The sequence below is a fragment of the Littorina saxatilis genome, linkage group LG9, assembly GCF_037325665.1.
Source record: "Littorina saxatilis isolate snail1 linkage group LG9, US_GU_Lsax_2.0, whole genome shotgun sequence".
Lineage (NCBI taxonomy): Eukaryota > Metazoa > Mollusca > Gastropoda > Littorinimorpha > Littorinidae > Littorina > Littorina saxatilis.
Genome location: NC_090253.1, coordinates 8,810,326 through 8,831,357, shown reverse-complemented (window position 1 = coordinate 8,831,357; position 21,032 = coordinate 8,810,326). Strand labels below are relative to the sequence as shown.

The window sequence follows — 21,032 nt, the reverse complement described above, 5'->3', positions numbered from 1 at the left end:
GAGAGAGAGAGAGAGAGAGAGAGAGAGAGAGAGAGAGAGAGAGAGAGAGAGAGAGAGAGAGAGATAGAGAGAAAGAAGGAGAAGTAATTGTAAAAGGAAAAAGAATGTCCAGTATAAAAACAATGTCTATTTTGCGTGTAACTGAAAAAACATATTGTATAACAAATTCCAAACAAGCACGCAGACGGAAGAAAAAGAAAGTTATTAAGAAAGAGAGAGGGCGAGTGAAAGGGTTATAAGTTTGCAGTTGGCGACATCACAATAAAAATAAAAACCCTTCCGAAATAGTACCCGCTGATGGGACAACAAAAAGAGTCTGATCTCCTGAAAAAAAACCCTATCCTACTCGTAGATGTAGCAGACGACACTGAACGTCAGTTCAGTAATGAAATGAACGGTTTTCGCATATTTCAAGACAACTAAGATGTAAACAGAACACACGAAGGCTTCAAAACATTCTTACCATTTAATTATAGCGCCAACCTCCCAGATAAATGCAGGCACATTGCGAGAAATAACCTGCCAACTTTATTTTTTGCGAATGAGGGAACCAAAATGTCACTTTGGGTCGTTTGACATCAGGGGACGTAACTCAATTGCATTGGGGTCGTTCATTTTTTGGGAGTATATATTCCGGTACATGTTTTTTTTTTTTTTTTTTTTTACCAATAACTAACTGAAAACTAAAGTGAAACTGTATGCTCAGGGGTAACTTTTGTATAACTGTAACTCAGACTGTTAGTTGCTAATCGATAAAACGGTGCAGAGGGTAATCAAATCGTAAAATGCATGGTCCGAGATGAAACCGTCAATACCCCCGAAATGTGCAAAGCTGACACACACACAAAAGTAGATCTAACTCGACTTGTCTGACACAATTTATCCAAACGCCCGCAGAAAAATGTGCCTTGTCAAACGTTCTAATCTATTGTTGCTACTGACAATATCGTTATTGAAACAATCATAGTGCGCTCAGAGATGTATAAAGCAACTCTGAAAAATAATTATTATTTTTCTTGATTTGCTCTATAAATCTCTTAGCACACTGTGATGTCTCAATAACTTAAATAATCATAATAATAAAGTAGATGTGTACTGCCGGGCAGTACATACCCCAAGCGAAGTCGTCCATCTGTGTGTACATGATTCTCTCTCTCTCTCTCTCTCTCTCTCTCTCTCTCTCTCTCTCTCTCTCTCTCTCTCTCTCTCTCTCTCTCTCTCTCTGTGTCTTAAAATGTGTCATCGATGACGTGTTTTCATACTTGCTAATGCGGCAGGCTAATCATGACGTCAAATTGAAACTTCTTGAAGTCTCTCAGAAAGGGACATGAAAACCATGTGGGGGTTACTGGTTTGGGCTGAAAAAAAACCCAACTCCACCTAAAATTCAAGCGCCTATGGGGCTGAATTATGCAGCATAAATTGTGAAACATCAGGATATCTCACACTTTCAATTCTGCCATCATGTCAAATCTGACAACAAACCTACCCACAAAATGTCATAAATATCGGTGTAGAATTGAGACTTAACGGTTTTTAACTGCCAAAAATAAGGTTTTTTGACTGGAATAGTTTGTCTTGAAATTCAGTTTGGGACAACGGACCCACCCACTAAATTTCATAAAGATAGGTGAAAATTTAAATGTAACGGTTTTTAACTGCCAAAATTATGTTTTTCTTCTGGAAAAGTATGGAGTGAAAATCAGTTGGGGACAACGAACCTACCCACAAAATTTCATAAATATCGATGAAGAATTGAGATTTAACGGTTTTTAACTGCCAAAAATAAGGTTTTTTGTCTGGAAAAGTATGTCTTAAAATTCAGTTTGGGACAACGGACCCACCCACTAAATTTCATAAAGATAGGTGAAGAATTGAAATTTAACGTTTTTTAACTGCCAAAATTATGTCTTTCTTCTGGAAAAGTATAGAGTGAAAATCAGTTGGGGACAACGAACCTACCCACAAAATTTCATAAATATCGGTGAAGAATTGAAATTTAACGGTTTTTAACTGCCAAAATTATGTTTTTCTTCTGGAAAAGTATGGAGTGAAAATAAGTTGGGGACAACAAACCTACCTTTAAAATTTCATAAGAATCAGTGAAGAAATAGGATTTAACGATTTTTTAACGGCCTTTAAATCATTGGTGATGTCATCATAACCCAGTCGTTGTAGTTGTCGTCGTAGTTGTTGGTGTTGTTGTTGTCATGTTCGTTGTCGTGATTGTTGTTGTTCTCGTGTTGTTGTTTTTGTTGTTGTTGTTGTTGTTGTTGTTGTTGTTGTCGTCGTCGTCGTCGATGTCATTTGTTGTTGTTGTTGTTATCGTCGTCGTCGTCGTCATCGTCGTCGTTGTCAGAGGTTATTTCTAAAGATTTCATTGATAGTCTTTGTTCTCGTCACCAAGACTTGCTAAGAACAAGCTTGGAACAGCAAGAGTTCCAAGAACAAGATTAGAACAACTCATTACATCATTACCAGTACGTCATTTGTATTTAGAACACACTTTAGAAAAAAACTCTTCAGCTACAAACCAGTCACCCTCACATGTCGGAGGTGTTTGTCTAAACCACTTACTGAAATGTTTTGAGGTTTAATGACCATACACATGTTGAACCGGTGAGTGTCTTCCGCTGCTTAATTCGCAAATAACTATTTTATTAAAGTCCGCTTGAAACGCTCAAAGATGAAATTCCATGTTAAAAAGTGACAAAAGTTTCACATTTTCCCGTTGTAACAGCTTCCGATGATATTATATGAAAATTCTGATCCTCTGAGAGGATTCCCCGAAACAAAATTAGTTTGTACGCCTAATTTTAATAGAATTGTCCAAACAGTGTCGCTAATATTGTGCTAAAAGATGAATTCTAGAACAATGTTCACAGACAGACACCACTTGGCAAAAAAATTTTCAGTGCTGGGATAAAGTAGATGTGTACTGCCGGGCAGTACATACCCCAAGCGAAGTCGTCCATCTGTGTGTACATGATTCTCTCTCTCTCTCTCTCTCTCTCTCTCTCTCTCTCTCTCTCTCTCTCTCTCTCTCTCTCTCTCTCTCTCTCTGTCTTAAAATGTGTCATCGATGACGTGTTTTCATACTTGCTAATGCGGCAGGCTAATCATGACGTCAAATTGAAACTTCTTGAAGTCTCTCAGAAAGGGACATGAAAACCATGTGGGGGTTACTGGTTTGGGCTGAAAAAAACCCAACTCCACCTAAAATTCAAGCGCCTATGGGGCTGAATTATGCAGCATAAATTGTGAAACATCAGGATATCTCACACTTTCAATTCTGCCATCATGTCAAATCTGACAACAAACCTACCCACAAAATGTCATAAATATCGGTGTAGAATTGAGACTTAACGGTTTTTAACTGCCAAAAATAAGTTTTTTTGACTGGAATAGTTTGTCTTGAAATTCAGTTTGGGACAACGGACCCACCCACTAAATTTCATAAAGATAGGTGAAAATTTAAATGTAACGGTTTTTAACTGCCAAAATTATGTTTTTCTTCTGGAAAAGTATGGAGTGAAAATCAGTTGGGGACAACGAACCTACCCACAAAATTTCATAAATATCGATGAAGAATTGAGATTTAACGGTTTTTAACTGCCAAAAATAAGGTTTTTTGTCTGGAAAAGTATGTCTTAAAATTCAGTTTGGGACAACGGACCCACCCACTAAATTTCATAAAGATAGGTGAAGAATTGAAATTTAACGTTTTTTAACTGCCAAAATTATGTCTTTCTTCTGGAAAAGTATAGAGTGAAAATCAGTTGGGGACAACGAACCTACCCACAAAATTTCATAAATATCGGTGAAGAATTGAAATTTAACGGTTTTTAACTGCCAAAATTATGTTTTTCTTCTGGAAAAGTATGGAGTGAAAATAAGTTGGGGACAACAAACCTACCTTTAAAATTTCATAAGAATCAGTGAAGAAATAGGATTTAACGATTTTTTAACGGCCTTTAAATCATTGGTGATGTCATCATAACCCAGTCGTTGTAGTTGTCGTCGTAGTTGTTGGTGTTGTTGTTGTCATGTTCGTTGTCGTGATTGTTGTTGTTCTCGTGTTGTTGTTTTTGTTGTTGTTGTTGTTGTTGTTGTTGTTGTTGTTGTCGTCGTCGTCGATGTCATTTGTTGTTGTTGTTGTTATCGTCGTCGTCGTCGTCATCGTCGTCGTTGTCAGAGGTTATTTCTAAAGATTTCATTGATAGTCTTTGTTCTCGTCACCAAGACTTGCTAAGAACAAGCTTGGAACAGCAAGAGTTCCAAGAACAAGATTAGAACAACTCATTACATCATTACCAGTACGTCATTTGTATTTAGAACACACTTTAGAAAAAAACTCTTCAGCTACAAACCAGTCACCCTCACATGTCGGAGGTGTTTGTCTAAACCACTTACTGAAATGTTTTGAGGTTTAATGACCATACACATGTTGAACCGGTGAGTGTCTTCCGCTGCTTAATTCGCAAATAACTATTTTATTAAAGTCCGCTTGAAACGCTCAAAGATGAAATTCCATGTTAAAAAGTGACAAAAGTTTCACATTTTCCCGTTGTAACAGCTTCCGATGATATTATATGAAAATTCTGATCCTCTGAGAGGATTCCCCGAAACAAAATCAGTTTGTACGCCTAATTTTAATAGAATTGTCCAAACAGTGTCGCTAATATTGTGCTAAAAGATGAATTCTAGAACAATGTTCACAGACAGACACCACTTGGCAAAAAAATTTTCAGTGCTGGGATAAAGTAGATGTGTACTGCCGGGCAGTACATACCCCAAGCGAAGTCGTCCATCTGTGTGTACATGATTTTCTCTCTCTCTCTCTCTCTCTCTCTCTCTCTCTCTCTCTCTCTCTCTCTCTCTCTCTCTCTCTCTCTCTCTCTCTCTCTCTCTCTCTGTGTGTTTTAAAATGTGTCATCGATGACGTGTTTTCATACTTGCTAATGCGGCAGGCTAATCATGACGTCAAATTGAAACTTCTTGAAGTCTCTCAGAAAGGGACATGAAAACCATGTGGGGGTTACTGGTTTGGGCTGAAAAAAAACCCAACTCCACCTAAAATTCAAGCGCCTATGGGGCTGAATTATGCAGCATAAATTGTGAAACATCAGGATATCTCACACTTTCAATTCTGCCATCATGTCAAATCTGACAACAAACCTACCCACAAAATGTCATAAATATCGGTGTAGAATTGAGACTTAACGGTTTTTAACTGCCAAAAATAAGTTTTTTTGACTGGAATAGTTTGTCTTGAAATTCAGTTTGGGACAACGGACCCACCCACTAAATTTCATAAAGATAGGTGAAAATTTAAATGTAACGGTTTTTAACTGCCAAAATTATGTTTTTCTTCTGGAAAAGTATGGAGTGAAAATCAGTTGGGGACAACGAACCTACCCACAAAATTTCATAAATATCGATGAAGAATTGAGATTTAACGGTTTTTAACTGCCAAAAATAAGGTTTTTTGTCTGGAAAAGTATGTCTTAAAATTCAGTTTGGGACAACGGACCCACCCACTAAATTTCATAAAGATAGGTGAAGAATTGAAATTTAACGTTTTTTAACTGCCAAAATTATGTCTTTCTTCTGGAAAAGTATAGAGTGAAAATCAGTTGGGGACAACGAACCTACCCACAAAATTTCATAAATATCGGTGAAGAATTGAAATTTAACGGTTTTTAACTGCCAAAATTATGTTTTTCTTCTGGAAAAGTATGGAGTGAAAATAAGTTGGGGACAACAAACCTACCTTTAAAATTTCATAAGAATCAGTGAAGAAATAGGATTTAACGATTTTTTAACGGCCTTTAAATCATTGGTGATGTCATCATAACCCAGTCGTTGTAGTTGTCGTCGTAGTTGTTGGTGTTGTTGTTGTCATGTTCGTTGTCGTGATTGTTGTTGTTCTCGTGTTGTTGTTGTTGTTGTTGTTGTTGTTGTTGTTGTTGTTGTTGTCGTCGTCGTCGTCGTCGTGGTGGTCGATGTCATTTGTTGTTGTTGTTGTTATCGTCGTCGTCGTCGTCATCGTCGTCGTTGTCAGAGGTTATTTCTAAAGATTTCATTGATAGTCTTTGTTCTCGTCACCAAGACTTGCTAAGAACAAGCTTGGAACAGCAAGAGTTCCAAGAACAAGATTAGAACAACTCATTACATCATTACCAGTACGTCATTTGTATTTAGAACACACTTTAGAAAAAAACTCTTCAGCTACAAACCAGTCACCCTCACATGTCGGAGGTGTTTGTCTAAACCACTTACTGAAATGTTTTGAGGTTTAATGACCATACACATGTTGAACCGGTGAGTGTCTTCCGCTGCTTAATTCGCAAATAACTATTTTATTAAAGTCCGCTTGAAACGCTCAAAGATGAAATTCCATGTTAAAAAGTGACAAAAGTTTCACATTTTCCCGTTGTAACAGCTTCCGATGATATTATATGAAAATTCTGATCCTCTGAGAGGATTCCCCGAAACAAAATCAGTTTGTACGCCTAATTTTAATAGAATTGTCCAAACAGTGTCGCTAATATTGTGCTAAAAGATGAATTCTAGAACAATGTTCACAGACAGACACCACTTGGCAAAAAAATTTTCAGTGCTGGGAGATGAAAAAAAAAACTACCTCGCTACGCGCGGGCTTCGCCCGCGCTCCGCTTGGATAAAAAATAAAAAGTTGTAATTGGAAGTTATAAGATAAATAAATTGATATTTATTTTGAAGTTATTTAAGATTGTTATATATTTTCTTTATTTATTTTGATTTTGTAAATTTTATTAATAAAAAGTGTGACCATTTATTTTAAAAATATATAAATGTAATGAAAAAGAAAATTGAAAAGTAATAAATGAAATATAAAATTAAAACAAGTTCAGCTTAGATAGTACTGATATTTAAACTGAACAATCTGTTCGGTTGTTACTTAACATGACTATTACTATACTGTCTCAAGGTCACAAAAAAGAGGGTGTTCCAATATATTATTGTCGATTTAGATCATGTGTTAGAAAAACTAGACAAATTCGTTATGATGCTGCAAAAGGGACTGAGAAAGTTAAGTGTAACATCCATCGGCGTTAAGATTTTGAGTATGTTTATTTGCATCATGTGTTCAAGAATGCAGCACATTCAGTCTATTTAACAGGCATTTTTATACAAACCTCATAGCCGTTTTGTGCCGCTGTGAGTCTGAGTTTGAAATCGATGTTTATATCAAACATGTCATACCAGGGAATGCTTTCCTCTTTACACCACTTGCCATCTTTCATTGTGTTCAGCACAATTTTGTTCTGTTGTGGACGTGGACTGAAGTGAATGAAGACGTCCTTGGAAAGGTCCGGCGCAGACGAGAGGTTGATGGAAAACCTGCAGACAATATCAAAATACATATCCAGTGAATGTGGGTCACGGTATCGCTAAAACCTTCATATCGGATATCCAGTGAATGTGGGTCACGGCATCGCTAAAATCTTCATATCGGATATCCCTTAAGACAACCAGTATTCGTTTATGCACAAGTAAGACTTACTCTTAAAGATGTTCCTAATGTTTGCCTGAGCTAAATCGTATTTTGGGATAAGGAGCGACTCGGACAGAAGCAGCGAAACGAGCCTGTTCACTCATGTCCTTCAGGTATGTCACCCCTTTGGGAGCTCATACTGGCATTAAAGGTGTACCGGTTAATACATCGTAAAAAAGGCCACTTGCGTCGTGATGTTAGAACATAAAATAATTAAATGCAAACTAAATTAAACGAGTCGCGTTAAGCGTGAAATTAATACATTTAGTCAAACCGTAGAACTCACAGAATGAAATTGAACGCAACGCATTTTTTTATTTATTTAGACAATACTCAAAAGCTTTGTCAATTGCATACCCCGCGGAACGTTCACGCACAGGAACGTGACAAGCCAGCATAATCACTAGCGTATAGCACATCACAGGGAACTGTGCTTTTCTATATTCTTTTTAACTTTCTGAGCTTGTTTTTAATCCAAACGTAGCATATCTATTTGTTTTTGGAATCAGGAAATGACAACAAAAAAGAACATTTTAACTTCAATTTTGAGATTTGTAATGACCAAACTCATCAATCAAATATGAAGCTTCCACGCTAAAATGCAATCCCTTAGTCCAGGGTTCGTCGAAGATTGCTTGACCCAAATTGCAATCAATTTGATCGAAAAAAGATGGCGTGACAGTGCCGCCTCAACTTTCACATAAAAGTAGCCGGACATGACGTCGTCAAATACATTTATTGAAAATATGTAAAAAGAACTGTTGGGGATAAGAAGGAAAACGGAACTCCATGACAAAGTTTGACATAAAAACGAGTAGCATCATTTTTAAATCTTAAAATGAATCAACAAAGACGTCAATTTTTAGAGCCTCTTTGCTTCATCGTGTTTTCCAAGTGCACTAAAACTGACTACCCCCCCCCCCCCCCCCCCCCCGCCTTCCTTTGGATTTAAGAAAATCAATTCCTGAATCAAGCAAATGCAAAACTGGCTCACTGCTCTCAGATATAACAATGCACGATGCACCAGACAAAACAGATTCGTCCAAGGTGTATTATATTGTTATTGTTTGGTGCGTTGTTGACAGACCAGCTTTTTGAGCGGAGCATACCGTCTTCTGTTTCATCTTTACCGACCGAGGACGGAGGCCGATGTTAATTATGGTGAAACAGAAGGCAATGCATCAATCAAGTCCTATCTTAACATCGAATCTTTAATTTTTCACATTACTTTCATAATATTGTGCATCCAACTTTCTGTCCAAAATCACATTCCATATGATTCAAATCAATTCATTTTCTTTGAACTTGTCACATTATTTTATCAAAACATTCAAGGTGATCTTCACACCTAGCACAATATATATTAACAAGAGAGACTCTTAAATCATTCGACTCAACATCTATAATAATACAACGGCCATTACCATTAGGAATAACATTGTGTATTTTATACAAAGAGAATACTGCGTGGCTTACTGTATGCTACCAAATTTACATCAGGTTTTTTTTCTTCAAATATGCTGAAATGCGAAAGCGAGCTTTTTAATATTTGAAAAAGCAACGAGTGTAAAACTTTTAGATTTTGTTCTTTTTTCGGATAGGGCACCTTATACTCTGTCTGTATTCTTCTGTGCTCATTCTCTTTTACATTCTCTTGTAACAGATTTTATATTCTGGATATGATAGATATTTTACGCACTATACATACTTTTCAGAAACAATGCAAGTTTTTGTACTTTATCAGAATTTCTAAGATCATTCCAGGGTTATTCTTAAAATGGTTCTCTGACTCACTAACGGCGCTAGAGCGCTTAAATTGTTTTATTCGCTGTATTCACCCTTTCTGGATAATTTGCACATGTCAAAACATGTCAAACAATTGCAGAAACACAAACCTAAAAACTATTAGGCTTTTTCTCTTTTTTGCACTTTCGGTAGCGTTCACTCTAAATTTGACGACTTAAACGGACTAGTTTCTGTCCACAGCAAAAACTTAAAATAATGTTCTCATCAACCCGAAACAGATAAATCTAAAGCATAATTATTTGAATTTGTCTGACTTGCACGATAAGTTGTATCATGTTATTTTGAAGTACAGGGGGCTTTTTATAGTGATTCGTGAAGGCCTCTTCACTGGTTTTGTGAATGTGTATGTATTAAATATTGGCTGAATGTCTATCAAAGCTCAATCACTCTTATTAATTTTCATTTTCATTTTTAATGACCAAGCTCATTATTTGATGTTGAAGCCTCCAAGCTGAAATGCAAATCCAAAGTCTGGGCTTCGTCGAAAATTGCTTAAAGGCACAGTAAGCCTCCCGTAAACCATCACAGATACTGTCAGGCTTTTACACACAGTACAAACACCCTTCCATTTGAACGCTCACCAAACGGGAACATCCTAGGTGCCCTACGTAAAGAGCGAGCAATTTTTAAAGAATTAATTTTGCGGATTGTCTCCTCACACAATCGGACCGTGGTGCGTTTTGGCGCTAGACCTAACTTTTAAAATCTAAATAATAAATTGACAGCTTGTTACACAAACATTCTTAAATCATAAAATAATTCTTTTTTCATCAAGACAAGATCAGTACAATTCGAAGTTTTGAAAGTTTGAAAAAAGAAACGCCCGGAAGCAGGGTCACGCAAGGTCGTGGTTCTCGTAGCAGACGACGGTTTATGCCTATCGCCAGTTCCTCTGAACAGTCAAAAGCCATCGCTAGAGTTCTTGTGAACCACAGCCGTTTGTTTCGTGCATAGTCAGAGGTACATAATAACGTGCTATTGCAGATAAGCTCACATCGAGTCGCATTCAAATTACTAACTGACGACTACATTGTGAAAAAGGGAAACTGGATCACACGGGTTCACGATGGCTCAGAGGTAAAAAAAAACCACGCAAAAATAAGTTCTTTGAAAATTGCTCGCTCTTTACGGAGGGCACCTAGGATGTTCTCAAGCGGTGAGTGTTTAAATGAAAGGGTGTTTGTACTGTGTGTAAAAGCCTGACAGTATCTGTGATGGTTTACGGGAGGCTTACTGTGCATTTAACCAAATTTTCAATCATTATTTTTGATCGAATAATGAGCGTGTGACAGTGCCGCCTCAACTTTCACAAAAAGCTGGATATGACGTCATCAAAGACATTCTCAAAACAATGAAAACACAGACACACACACACACACACACACACACACACACACACACACACACACACACACACACATACACACACACACACACACACACTAGCTTTCGTGTACATGTACAACTTTAACGCTAAATGGCACTGTCTTCATTCATCGTTGAAACATTTTACCAAGATGTCTGCTGATTACACGCAAGCAGAAAACTTGGTAAAATGTTCAACGTTGAGTGAAGACAATGTTTAGAATGGTCATACAACAAACGTCATTTTGGTGTGTATCTTTGACATGAGGCTATCTGTGTGAAAACCAATTAACTCGTTAAAAAGGACATACATTTTCCTTCCGTATGCAACAGAACTGCTTGGTATTTTGCCCCCATTTTGGCGAGTAGAAAAAAAAAAGTTCTATCAAAAATAGTCAATGTTGCCTACTTATTCTGTAGTGCAACGATGCAATAGCATGTCCAACGATGAGGTGTACCATTTTCCAGTGTTAACGATGTTTATTTTGGATGAAATACAAGAAAAAGGGCCACGTTTCAGTAACTGCTTGATGCTGGCCTATAAAATGTCCTAGGATTGTGTGAACACATTAGAAAAAAAATGGTAGATGAATTTCATATTCCTCATATAAAAAAGGGGAAAATAACAGAAAAGAAAAAAGATACTCTTTCTCAAATTTACATTTTGGAAAGTAATTTGACAGTGTATAATATACAACTTTTAGAGTAAACACGACAGGAGTTAATTCAAATAAGGCAGAAAAAAGTGGATGGTATGATAATTAGATCCCGTGCTAAGTGGATTGGAGAAGGGGAAAAAAATACAAAATATTTTTGTAATTTGGAGAAAAGACAGTTTGTTGAGAAATCCATGTGTTTTTTGCAGAAAGATGATGGTGAAGTTATTCATGATAATGCTTTGATTGTTAAAGAAGCACAGACTTTTTAAGAGGAGTTATATACTTCAAGAGAAGCCGAACTGGTAAATCAAGAGATTGATGAAAACCTGGCTCATCCTGTATTAACAGATGCTGAGAGTAAACAATTGGAAGGTAGACTTACTCAATGTGAGCTACTCAAAGCTGTGAAAAAATTAAACAACGACAAAAGCCCAGGATCAGATGGGTACACTGCGGAATTCTTCAAGTTTTTCTATTCCGACTAAGAAAAGTTTATGTTACGGTCTATAAATTGTGGATTTGAGAAAGGAGAAATGTCAGTGACTCAGAGACAGGGCGTTATAGTAGGCCTATGTATTCCAAAGGAAGGAAAAAATAAAACACTTTTGAAAAATTGGAGACCAATTACTTTGTTAAATACGGTTTATAAGATTGCATCAACGTGCATCGCAGAACGGTTTAAACGGGTTTTACCAAATTTGATTCATGATGATCAAAAAGGCTTCTTGAAAGGAAGATATATTGGTGAAAACGTCAGATTAATATATGATACCCTGTTCTACTCAAATAAACATAATATACCTGGCCTACTTTTGATGGTCGACTTTGAAAAGGCTTTCGACAGTGTTGCCTGGTCATTTATTGAAAAATCTTTGAGCAAATTCAACTTTGGAAATGACATGAAACGATGGATTTTTACTTTTTATTGCAAAATTAAGTCCTGTGTTTCAGTTAATGGTCGGTATTCAGCATGGTTTAATGTAGGTCGAGGCACCCGGCAAGGGGATCCGCTGTCACCTTATTTATTTTTGATTTGTGCCGAAATATTGTCTCTTATGGTACGCCAGAACAAAAAGATTTGTGGTATGAATATTCTTGGCGAAAATATTTTATTGTCACAATTCGCCGATGATACCAGTCTGTTTCTTGATGGTACAGAGCAATCATTTTGCGAAAGTATAAAAGTGTTACAACATTTTGCATCACTATCAGGTTTGAGAATGAATTATGATAAAACAATTGTAGTTTGGTTAGGACCTTTAAAGTTTTGCAAAAGAAGATTTTTGCCTGATATGAACTTTACCTGGAACCCGGATAATTTTAAAGCACTTGGTGTTATTTTTTCAGTAAATGTATCCGAGGTTGTTTTTCTTAACTATAGAAATAAGTTAAAGGAAGTTCAAAAACTTCTGAATTCATGGACCAGAAGGAACCTGACACCTTTTGGTAAAATAACAGTCCTAAAAACCCTGGCTATTTCCAAATTGACACATTTGTTTACGAATCTACCTGATCCAGACGAACAGTTTATGATGGAGCTAAATAATATTTTTTTCAAATTTCTTTGGGATGGAAAAAGAGACAAAATTAAAAGAACTACGGTCACCCAACCCTATGAAGATGGAGGATTAAAGATGGTTGACGTGAAATGTTTTCTGTCATCTCTAAAAATTGTTTGGTTAAAAAGAGTTGTTGGTCTTACTGGATTAATATCAAGATTATTGTTTAAAGCATGTCCATCTGTTATAACAATTAATATGAGAGGAGAAGAATTTGCAAATGTTTTGATGCAGAGAATGGAAAACCCGTTTTGGACTGATGTTTTTAAACATTATATGAAACTATATGGAAAATGTGAACCTACAACCTTTAACGATTTTGTATCAGAATGTTTACATTATAATGTTAATATTCGCAGAGATAAAAAGACAGTGTACATTCAAAACTGGATTGACAATGGAATTGCTCAGATTGGTCATATTTTGGGACAAAATGGATACTTATCCTATCATGCGTTCAAAATTAAATATCCAAATGTGCGAGGAGATTTTGTATTGTATCAAGGTGTAATCCAGGCTGTTAAAAAAATATCAGAGAAAAATCGGCTTAGAATTTGATAAACATTTTATTATGACAGAGCCCATTGTGTGGAAATGTATTTGTAAAGGTAAGACACAACTTATTTACAAAAAACTGATTGAACATGTTACGGTCCCAAAATGTATCGAAAAATGGTCTGAATCTTTAGACTGTTTGTTAGATAAGAAGGCTATTTTTCAATATGTTTTTAAAACAACAAAAGACACTTGTCTGAGATGGTTCCAGTACCGATTATTGTACAGAATTTTGCCCACAGAACGGTTTCTATTTTTGCGAAAAATTGTGGATACGTCATTGTGTACTTTTTGCGGTAGAAATGAAGAAACCCTTTTACATATATATGTTTTGGGAATGTGATAAAGTGCAGACTTTTTGGATAGAATTTGTAAATTGGCTAAAGGTGAACTGCACCCATTGTGACAATTTAAAACTGTCTGAAGAACTGGTTCTTCTTGGAGTTGCGAACAATGTAGTCACCGATAAAGCTTTTGATGTGTTAGTAATCTGTGCCAAACATCACGTATATATTTCCAAAATGAACAAAAAGACCCCTCATTTTCAGACATTTAGTAGAAATTTTAAGCTAAGATTTATTTGTGAAAAGTATAATGCAGTTGTGAATAATACAGTAGATACATTTTACAAGGATTGGCGCCTGTATATGCATATTTTGATGTAACCCTTAGGTTTTTTCCTTCTTAAATCCTTTTGATACGGCGACCACCAAGCCCTGAACATCCCCCCACCCCCACCCACATGTATGTTGTATTTGTTCAAGTGTTCTTCTGTGGTATGGTTCTGTCCCTTTGTTTAGGTGATGTCCTGTAATGCACAGTGTATACATATAAAAAAAAAAAACTTCACAAAAAGAGAATAAAAAAAAAATAATAATAAAAAAAATGCAAACAAATGTGACCCTCCACCACGAAATGAGTCGCATGTCACCTCGCGCGGTTCTGCGCTAGGCTTAATATAAGTCCGGGGAGTGTCTGGTAGCAGTGTGAGGGTCACCTTAGTCACAGGCTTATAGCTCTTTTCTAAAACGGTTTTCACCATTGGATAGAGCATAAAAAACTCTTTAGGAAAATGTAAAAATATGAAAATCATGCAAAGGTGACATGCGACTCATTCCGTGGTGGAGGGTCACAAATACTTCGTGAATATGCGTGAGAGGTAACTTGTGACATGCAAAAAAGAGTTGAATAGAAAAAAGAGATCTGTAACAACCATCAAAAGGTAAAAATAGGAAGCATCGAGAAAACATCACTTTAAAAATGATACTCAGGTTTAACGCAGATTTAACAGCTGAAACTAATTACTCAAATGTTTGCAATGAGCGATGGCTTTCAAGAAAAAAAACCATCCACCCCGTTCTGTCAGAAGCAAAGGTTGCAAGCCATGCATGCCATCGTGTCAGAATGGGGTCGTTGAAACTTATCTTCGCGTTGAAATGTTGAAAACAATAGTTCCAGTACCATAAATTGTACGTCATTTGGCCTACTATAGCATCACTGCAAGACTGGTAAGATAGGTAAAATGGAGTGTGTTGTGGAACAAAACCCTGTTCTAATCACTGACTGACAACACTTATGTGCATTTGATTTTGGGAGTTGTTTGCGATTTCCAGCCAACTGTTTTGACAATCCAGTTGTTCAGAGCATACAATGTAAAAATGAATGATTTTTTTTACCATATGAATCATAATTTTTTTTCCTGAAGATGTAACAAAAAATGGCAAATCTAAAAGCAAAAGACATACAAAAAAATTAGTTCAGCCTACGAAAGATACATTTCACCTGGTATACGGAGTCGGGTAAAGATAAAGCAAGCAGTCAAACATGCACACATATATTTTAAAATGACTTAAAATGTAATACCAATGTCATTCCTTTTCTCAAGCAATATGAATAAAAACAAGCAGGTTGAATGACGCCGTTCGTCATACAGTCAAAAGGGGACTTACTTTGCGCATGAATTCAGTGATATGACGTTCGTCCGCGGAAGCTTTTGGCAAGCACAAAATAGGCCAAATCCGGTTGGGGTTGAACAAGTTTAGTTTTTTAAAAATAAAAATGTGAGTGACAAGGGATAATAAGGATACACGCCTAGTCCTGAGTAGCTGAACTAATTTCCCTTGGGTGGATGTTCAGGTATTACCTCGCTTGAGGCTATGAGTTTCCTGATAATCGACCCTAGGGAAAATATGCTAGCTACCCAGGATTCGGAGGTGTGTAACCTACATGACATTCTTCCAGGGGAAACAGCAAGCGCAAAAGTGTTCCCAGAATGAGGCGAACATGTGAGTGTATGGTTTTGTTATGACATCGGTTGTCTCTCTCAGGTATGAAAGATAACAAAAATAACCCCACTAAATAAACTGAAAAGTTGAATGCCTCACGCCTCGTTTTCAGTACGTCTGCCATCGATGTCAAGCACCATTCCAATGCCAACACAGTCGAGGGGGAGGTGAAATGGCGGTGACCTCTGAAACACAAGAAACAAACCATCACTTTCCCATGGACTAATTGAATCAAGAATTCTCTCTATCGTACTCAGTAAGTCAGTCAGTTAGCAGTCTCTCTCTCTCTCTCTCTCTCTCTCTCTCTCTCTCTCTCTCTCTCTCTCTCTCTCTCTCTCTCTCTCTCTCTCTACCACAAGGATCGGTTTTAGGACCCCTCCTCTTCTCTATATACATTAATGACCTCCCCCTACATATTCAAAATGTATGTGAACTTTTTGCAGATGACACCACAATTCACTCCAGCAACACAAATGTAACTCGCTTATCAGAATCACTTCAAAGGAGTTTAAACCAGTTGACAGAGTGGACTGAACTAAACCATATGTCTCTTAACCCAAAGAAAACCAAATATATGGTCATAACAACAAGACAAAAACGCCAGAATATTTGTTCAGCTGGTCCTGCTTTAATGATAGATGGTGAAATAGTGGAAAAAGTCGACCATCACAAACTGCTGGGTGTTAATATCGATAACAACTTGTCTTGGTCAACCCACATAGAGCAACTTAGTAAAGTGGTGTCTAAGAAAGTGTATCTCTTATCTAGAATTAAACACTTCCTGAACTGCCAAACCAGAAAGTTATTCTTCATTGCTCATATTCAATCTGTTATTGATTACGCATCCACTCTATGGGACTCCGCAAGTGAAAATTCCTTAAAACCACTCAGCAGATTACATAAAAGAGCGCTAAAAGTAGTATTACTAAAGCACACTACCCTCACAGAGTTAGACTACATACATTTAGGGATCTTACCTCTAAAGTCAAGACTGCTTTTTAACAAAGGAATCTTTATGCATAAAATCATATCCGAAACTCTACCCCAAACCATTTGTTCAAAGTTCTCTTTGAAGAATTCACACCACCTTATGAAATTTAACACTCCTCTTCCTAGGATAGACTTATTTAAGTCTAGTCTAGTTTATTCAGGTGGCCGTCTCTGGAACGCTCTTCCGAATGCCTTACGGGAAGCTACCAGCACAGATTCTTTCAAAAACAAATATATATCCCATTTAATGAAAATAGTATATTCTTGATTGTTATGTCCTTTGGGACACAGTCACTCACTTTTGATTTATTGTTTTGTTCACGAAATTATGATGTTCTGCATAATATCCATTGTCTTACAGAGTTGATGTACTATTGCATATAGTATTCTGACTCTAATTGACTTGCAAATTTTTACTTTGCACCTTGTCATGAACATTTATAAACTACAATGTTTCATATAATGCACTTATGTACATAAACTTATACTGTTTTACTAATTATGTAAGTATGTAGTAGTAGTTATTATAGTAGATTTAGTCCCTCTTTAGGGCGAGGGCCAGATGCAAAAAAGTATACCAATGCTTATTCTGTTACCCTCGTAAAATAAAGAATTGTCATTGTCATTGTCATTGTCTCTCTCTCTCTCTCTCTCTCTCTCTCTCTCTTTGTTCGTTCGTTCTCTCTCTCTCTCTTTCTCACTATCCATGTCTCTGTCTCTCTCTGTCTCCCCCCCTCTCTCTCTCTCTCTCTCTCTCTTTGTCATTGTCTCTCTCTCTTTCTCTCTCTTTCTCTCTGTCTCTCTGTCTCTCCCTCTCTCTCTCTCTCTCTCTCTCTCATCTCTCTCTCTCTTAAGTCGCTTAACTCGAATGGATGTCAACAGGTACCCCAACAAACTGTATAATATGTTATTGTCGATACAAAGTAAACATTACACGACATGGGGTTGTAAAGTTCGTAATGTTTTGTACAAGTACGGTTTTGGTGAAGTGTGGGAAGCACAAGGTGTTGGTGCAGGTGATATTTCCACGTTTGTTAGAGAATTCTGCCAAAGACTTGTCGATTGCTTTTGACAGGAATGGCATAGTTCCCTGGAATCACATTTGTTTTATAATGTGTATTCTTCATTTAAGCAGTCCTTATACACTACATTGGGTGTGCACGCTAAAAATCCCACGATTGACAAAAGGGTCTTTCCTGGCAAAATTGCTTAGGCACAGTTAATAATTGTCTACCTATACCCGTGTGACTTGGAATAATAGGCCGTGAGAGGTAAATATGCGCCGAAATGGCTGCAATCTACTGGCCGTATAAAATTTCATCTCACACGGCATCACTGCAGAGCGCCTAGAACTGTACCCACGGAATATGCGCGATATAAGACTCATTGGTTGATTGATTAAGTATAAAATAAGAAATGTTCATTTGAGGAGAATGTTTGCACGTTTCAGATTTGGTATGTCACCCTTAAATAACCATTATTTACAATATAAACCCAATGTGAATAACGTGAACAGACTGTGCCCTTTCTGTTCAGATAATACACTTGAAACTGAAGTTCATTATTTACTTGTTTGTCCCGCATATAATGTGATCAGATTTGAATTGATAGCCCCAAAGTATAATCGGAACCCATCCATGTTTAGAATGTGCCAAGAGGGTCTTTTACACCTGGGCTATTCTAGGCGACCTTGACCTTGGCCCGCTGTGCCTCGGGCAAAGTCAGCCACTTTTGCGCGTTGTTTGAATGGTGGAGCTGTACGATGGTGCACAAACATTGCTGTTATGGCGTGTGTGGAAGTGATTTAAGACACCGTGAGAGATCACACATGGTCGGTGTTGGATGGGTACCGTTTTCCAAACCCTCGAGAGATTTAGAGAAGTGCCGAAAATGGATTAAACTATGTGGAAGAACGATCGACAAGTTCAACATCGAAAAAGTCAACAAAGACACCTACATTTGCACAAACTGACTTCGTCGGGGGGCACTTGAAAATGACATGGTGCTTTTCTTCATAAGTATAAATGGAACAAAAAAGATTGTACCATGCTTTGACTTTATGTGCTGAGAGAGGAAGAAATGGTTTTAATGTAGCTTTTTCATATCCCCATAAACCAAAGTGTGATACTGCAGCTAGTTTGCAATTTACAATTTCACTGAAAAACTAGACAGCAAGTGACACATAGTCTACAAACCAATGAACACGAATGCATTTAAGAAACAGGATTATTCTTTTAATCTTGTGTGACAGGGGAGGCTACCGCTCCTTTCACAGCAGACTCTGCACCCGAGTTGTTGGCCTTTAAAGTCAACACCCGTGGTTTGTGGAAATCTGTTTGTGATAGGGTGTGGTAGTTTCCGATTGTCTGTATGTTCATGGAAACCTTCGGGTTTGCATAACTTTCAAACCTGTTTGATTGCACTTCGCTTCCCGAGGTGATCGTAGTGTTTCGGCACACGGTTACATCTGGCGCTTGCGAGCAGGGATGGGACTCGGCATGATATGTTCAGGTAATGAGTTTGGTCATTAATGAGTTCGTGCTGTTCCCATTCTGCGAACTTGGGATGGACAGTGGTCTCCCGGTTCGGAACTTCGGGACGAAGTTCATTTCAAACGGGGGCGATTGTGACAGGGGAGGCTACCGCTCCTTTCACAGCAGACTCTGCACCCGAGTTGTTGGCCTTTAAAGTCAACACCCGTGGTTTGTGGAAATCTGTTTGTGATAGGGTGTGGTAGTTTCCGATTGTCTGTATGTTCATGGAAACCTTCGGGTTTGCATAACAGTTTTTATAGGGCTAAGAAATTAGCCCTAACATTTTCAATCCTGTTTGATTGCACTTCGCTTCCCGAGGTGATCGTAGTGTTTCGGCACACGGTTACACTTGTCTAAAATTTTGAACATGAATCTCACCGCAAAAACACAATCTGACAGAAGTGGCAGAAAAACAAAACTACTTCAGCATACAAATGGCCCAAAGAATATGGTCTGAAATCAGACAAAAAGCATGACAGCTCGGTGCTTGCAGTTGCATACAACAAGAACACAAAAATGAAAAAAAATGGTCAAACTGAACTATGTGTCGTTCAAAGGAAAAATGGTTTGCCTCAAGGAAAAAGACTGAGAGACATCACATAACTGTACAAGCTCACAAGAACTATTGGTTGCAATCATGAGTACGACTAGACTGAAATGATAAATAATGTGCATCACAGTACTATTCAAGCACTAAAAAGTGCCTTCCACTAGCTTGTCACCAAATAAACAAAGTAGGTTGTAACAAAATTGCAGATTAATAAACAAAATAGTTCAATCAATAGTATGTCACACCTGACATTAAACTAGTAATTTCCATCACTATCCTTTTCAGGCATTAAAAATAGTTCAAAGCAGCTAGCCCCACATAGAAGTAAGAGGCTCATTCACAAGCTAGTTAAAAGCTTTTCATTCTTTTGTTTTTCTCAAAAGAAAATTCATAGTATCACAACAGTATTCACAGCAGGCAGTTTTAAATCACGCAAGGGCATTCTCAAAGTATGTTCACGAAATACATTGTAATTTTAAACATAGACAATTTTCAGTTCACGTGTGAAGATGATTTTACTGACCAAGTTTCTCCCCATATATTTCATAACCCTGCAGGTGAAAATGGGAATACCAGCACAGAATGATTGTCATTGAACATTTAATACCAACACTTCAAACTACATCACTCATCATAAAACAGAAACTGTGACTCCAGAGTGGATTTAAATGAAAATCAACAAGTCGCGTAAGGCGAAAATACAATATTTAGTCAAGTAGCTGTCGAACTCACAGAATGAAACTGAACGCAACGCAACGCAGCAAGACCGTATACTCGTAGCATCGTCACTCCACCGCCCGTGGCAAAGGCAGTTGCCCGTGGAATTGACAAGAAGAGCTAGGGGTATTCGTTGCGCTGAGAAGGATAGCACGCTTTTCTGTACCTCTCTTCGTTTTAACTTTCTGAGCGTGTTTTTAATCCAAACATATCATATCTATATGTTTTTGGAATCAGGAACCAACAAGGAATAAGATGAAAGTGTTTTTAAATTGATTTCGAAAAAAAAATTTGATAATAATTTTTATATATTTAATTTTCAGAGCTTGTTTTTAATCCAAATATAACATATTTATATGTTTTTGGAATCAGCAAATGATGGAAAATAAGATAAACGTAAATTTGGATCGTTTTACAAATTTTTATTTTTTTTTACAATTTTCCGATTTTTAATGACCAAACTCATTAATTA

At 37.2% G+C, this 21,032-nt stretch overlaps 1 protein-coding gene across 1 annotated transcript in view; it reads right to left on the bottom strand.

Moving 5' to 3' along the window:
- Nucleotides 1-21,032, bottom strand: part of LOC138975205 (galectin-7-like) — a 39,774-nt gene that overhangs the window by 16,473 nt on the left and 2,269 nt on the right. The window contains exons 2-3 of the mRNA XM_070347860.1: nucleotides 15,869-15,954; nucleotides 7,182-7,386 (exon numbers count right to left, since the gene is read on the bottom strand). Of these exons, the coding sequence (XP_070203961.1) occupies nucleotides 7,182-7,386; nucleotides 15,869-15,954 (291 nt within the window). The remainder of the gene's footprint in view (nucleotides 1-7,181; nucleotides 7,387-15,868; nucleotides 15,955-21,032) is intronic.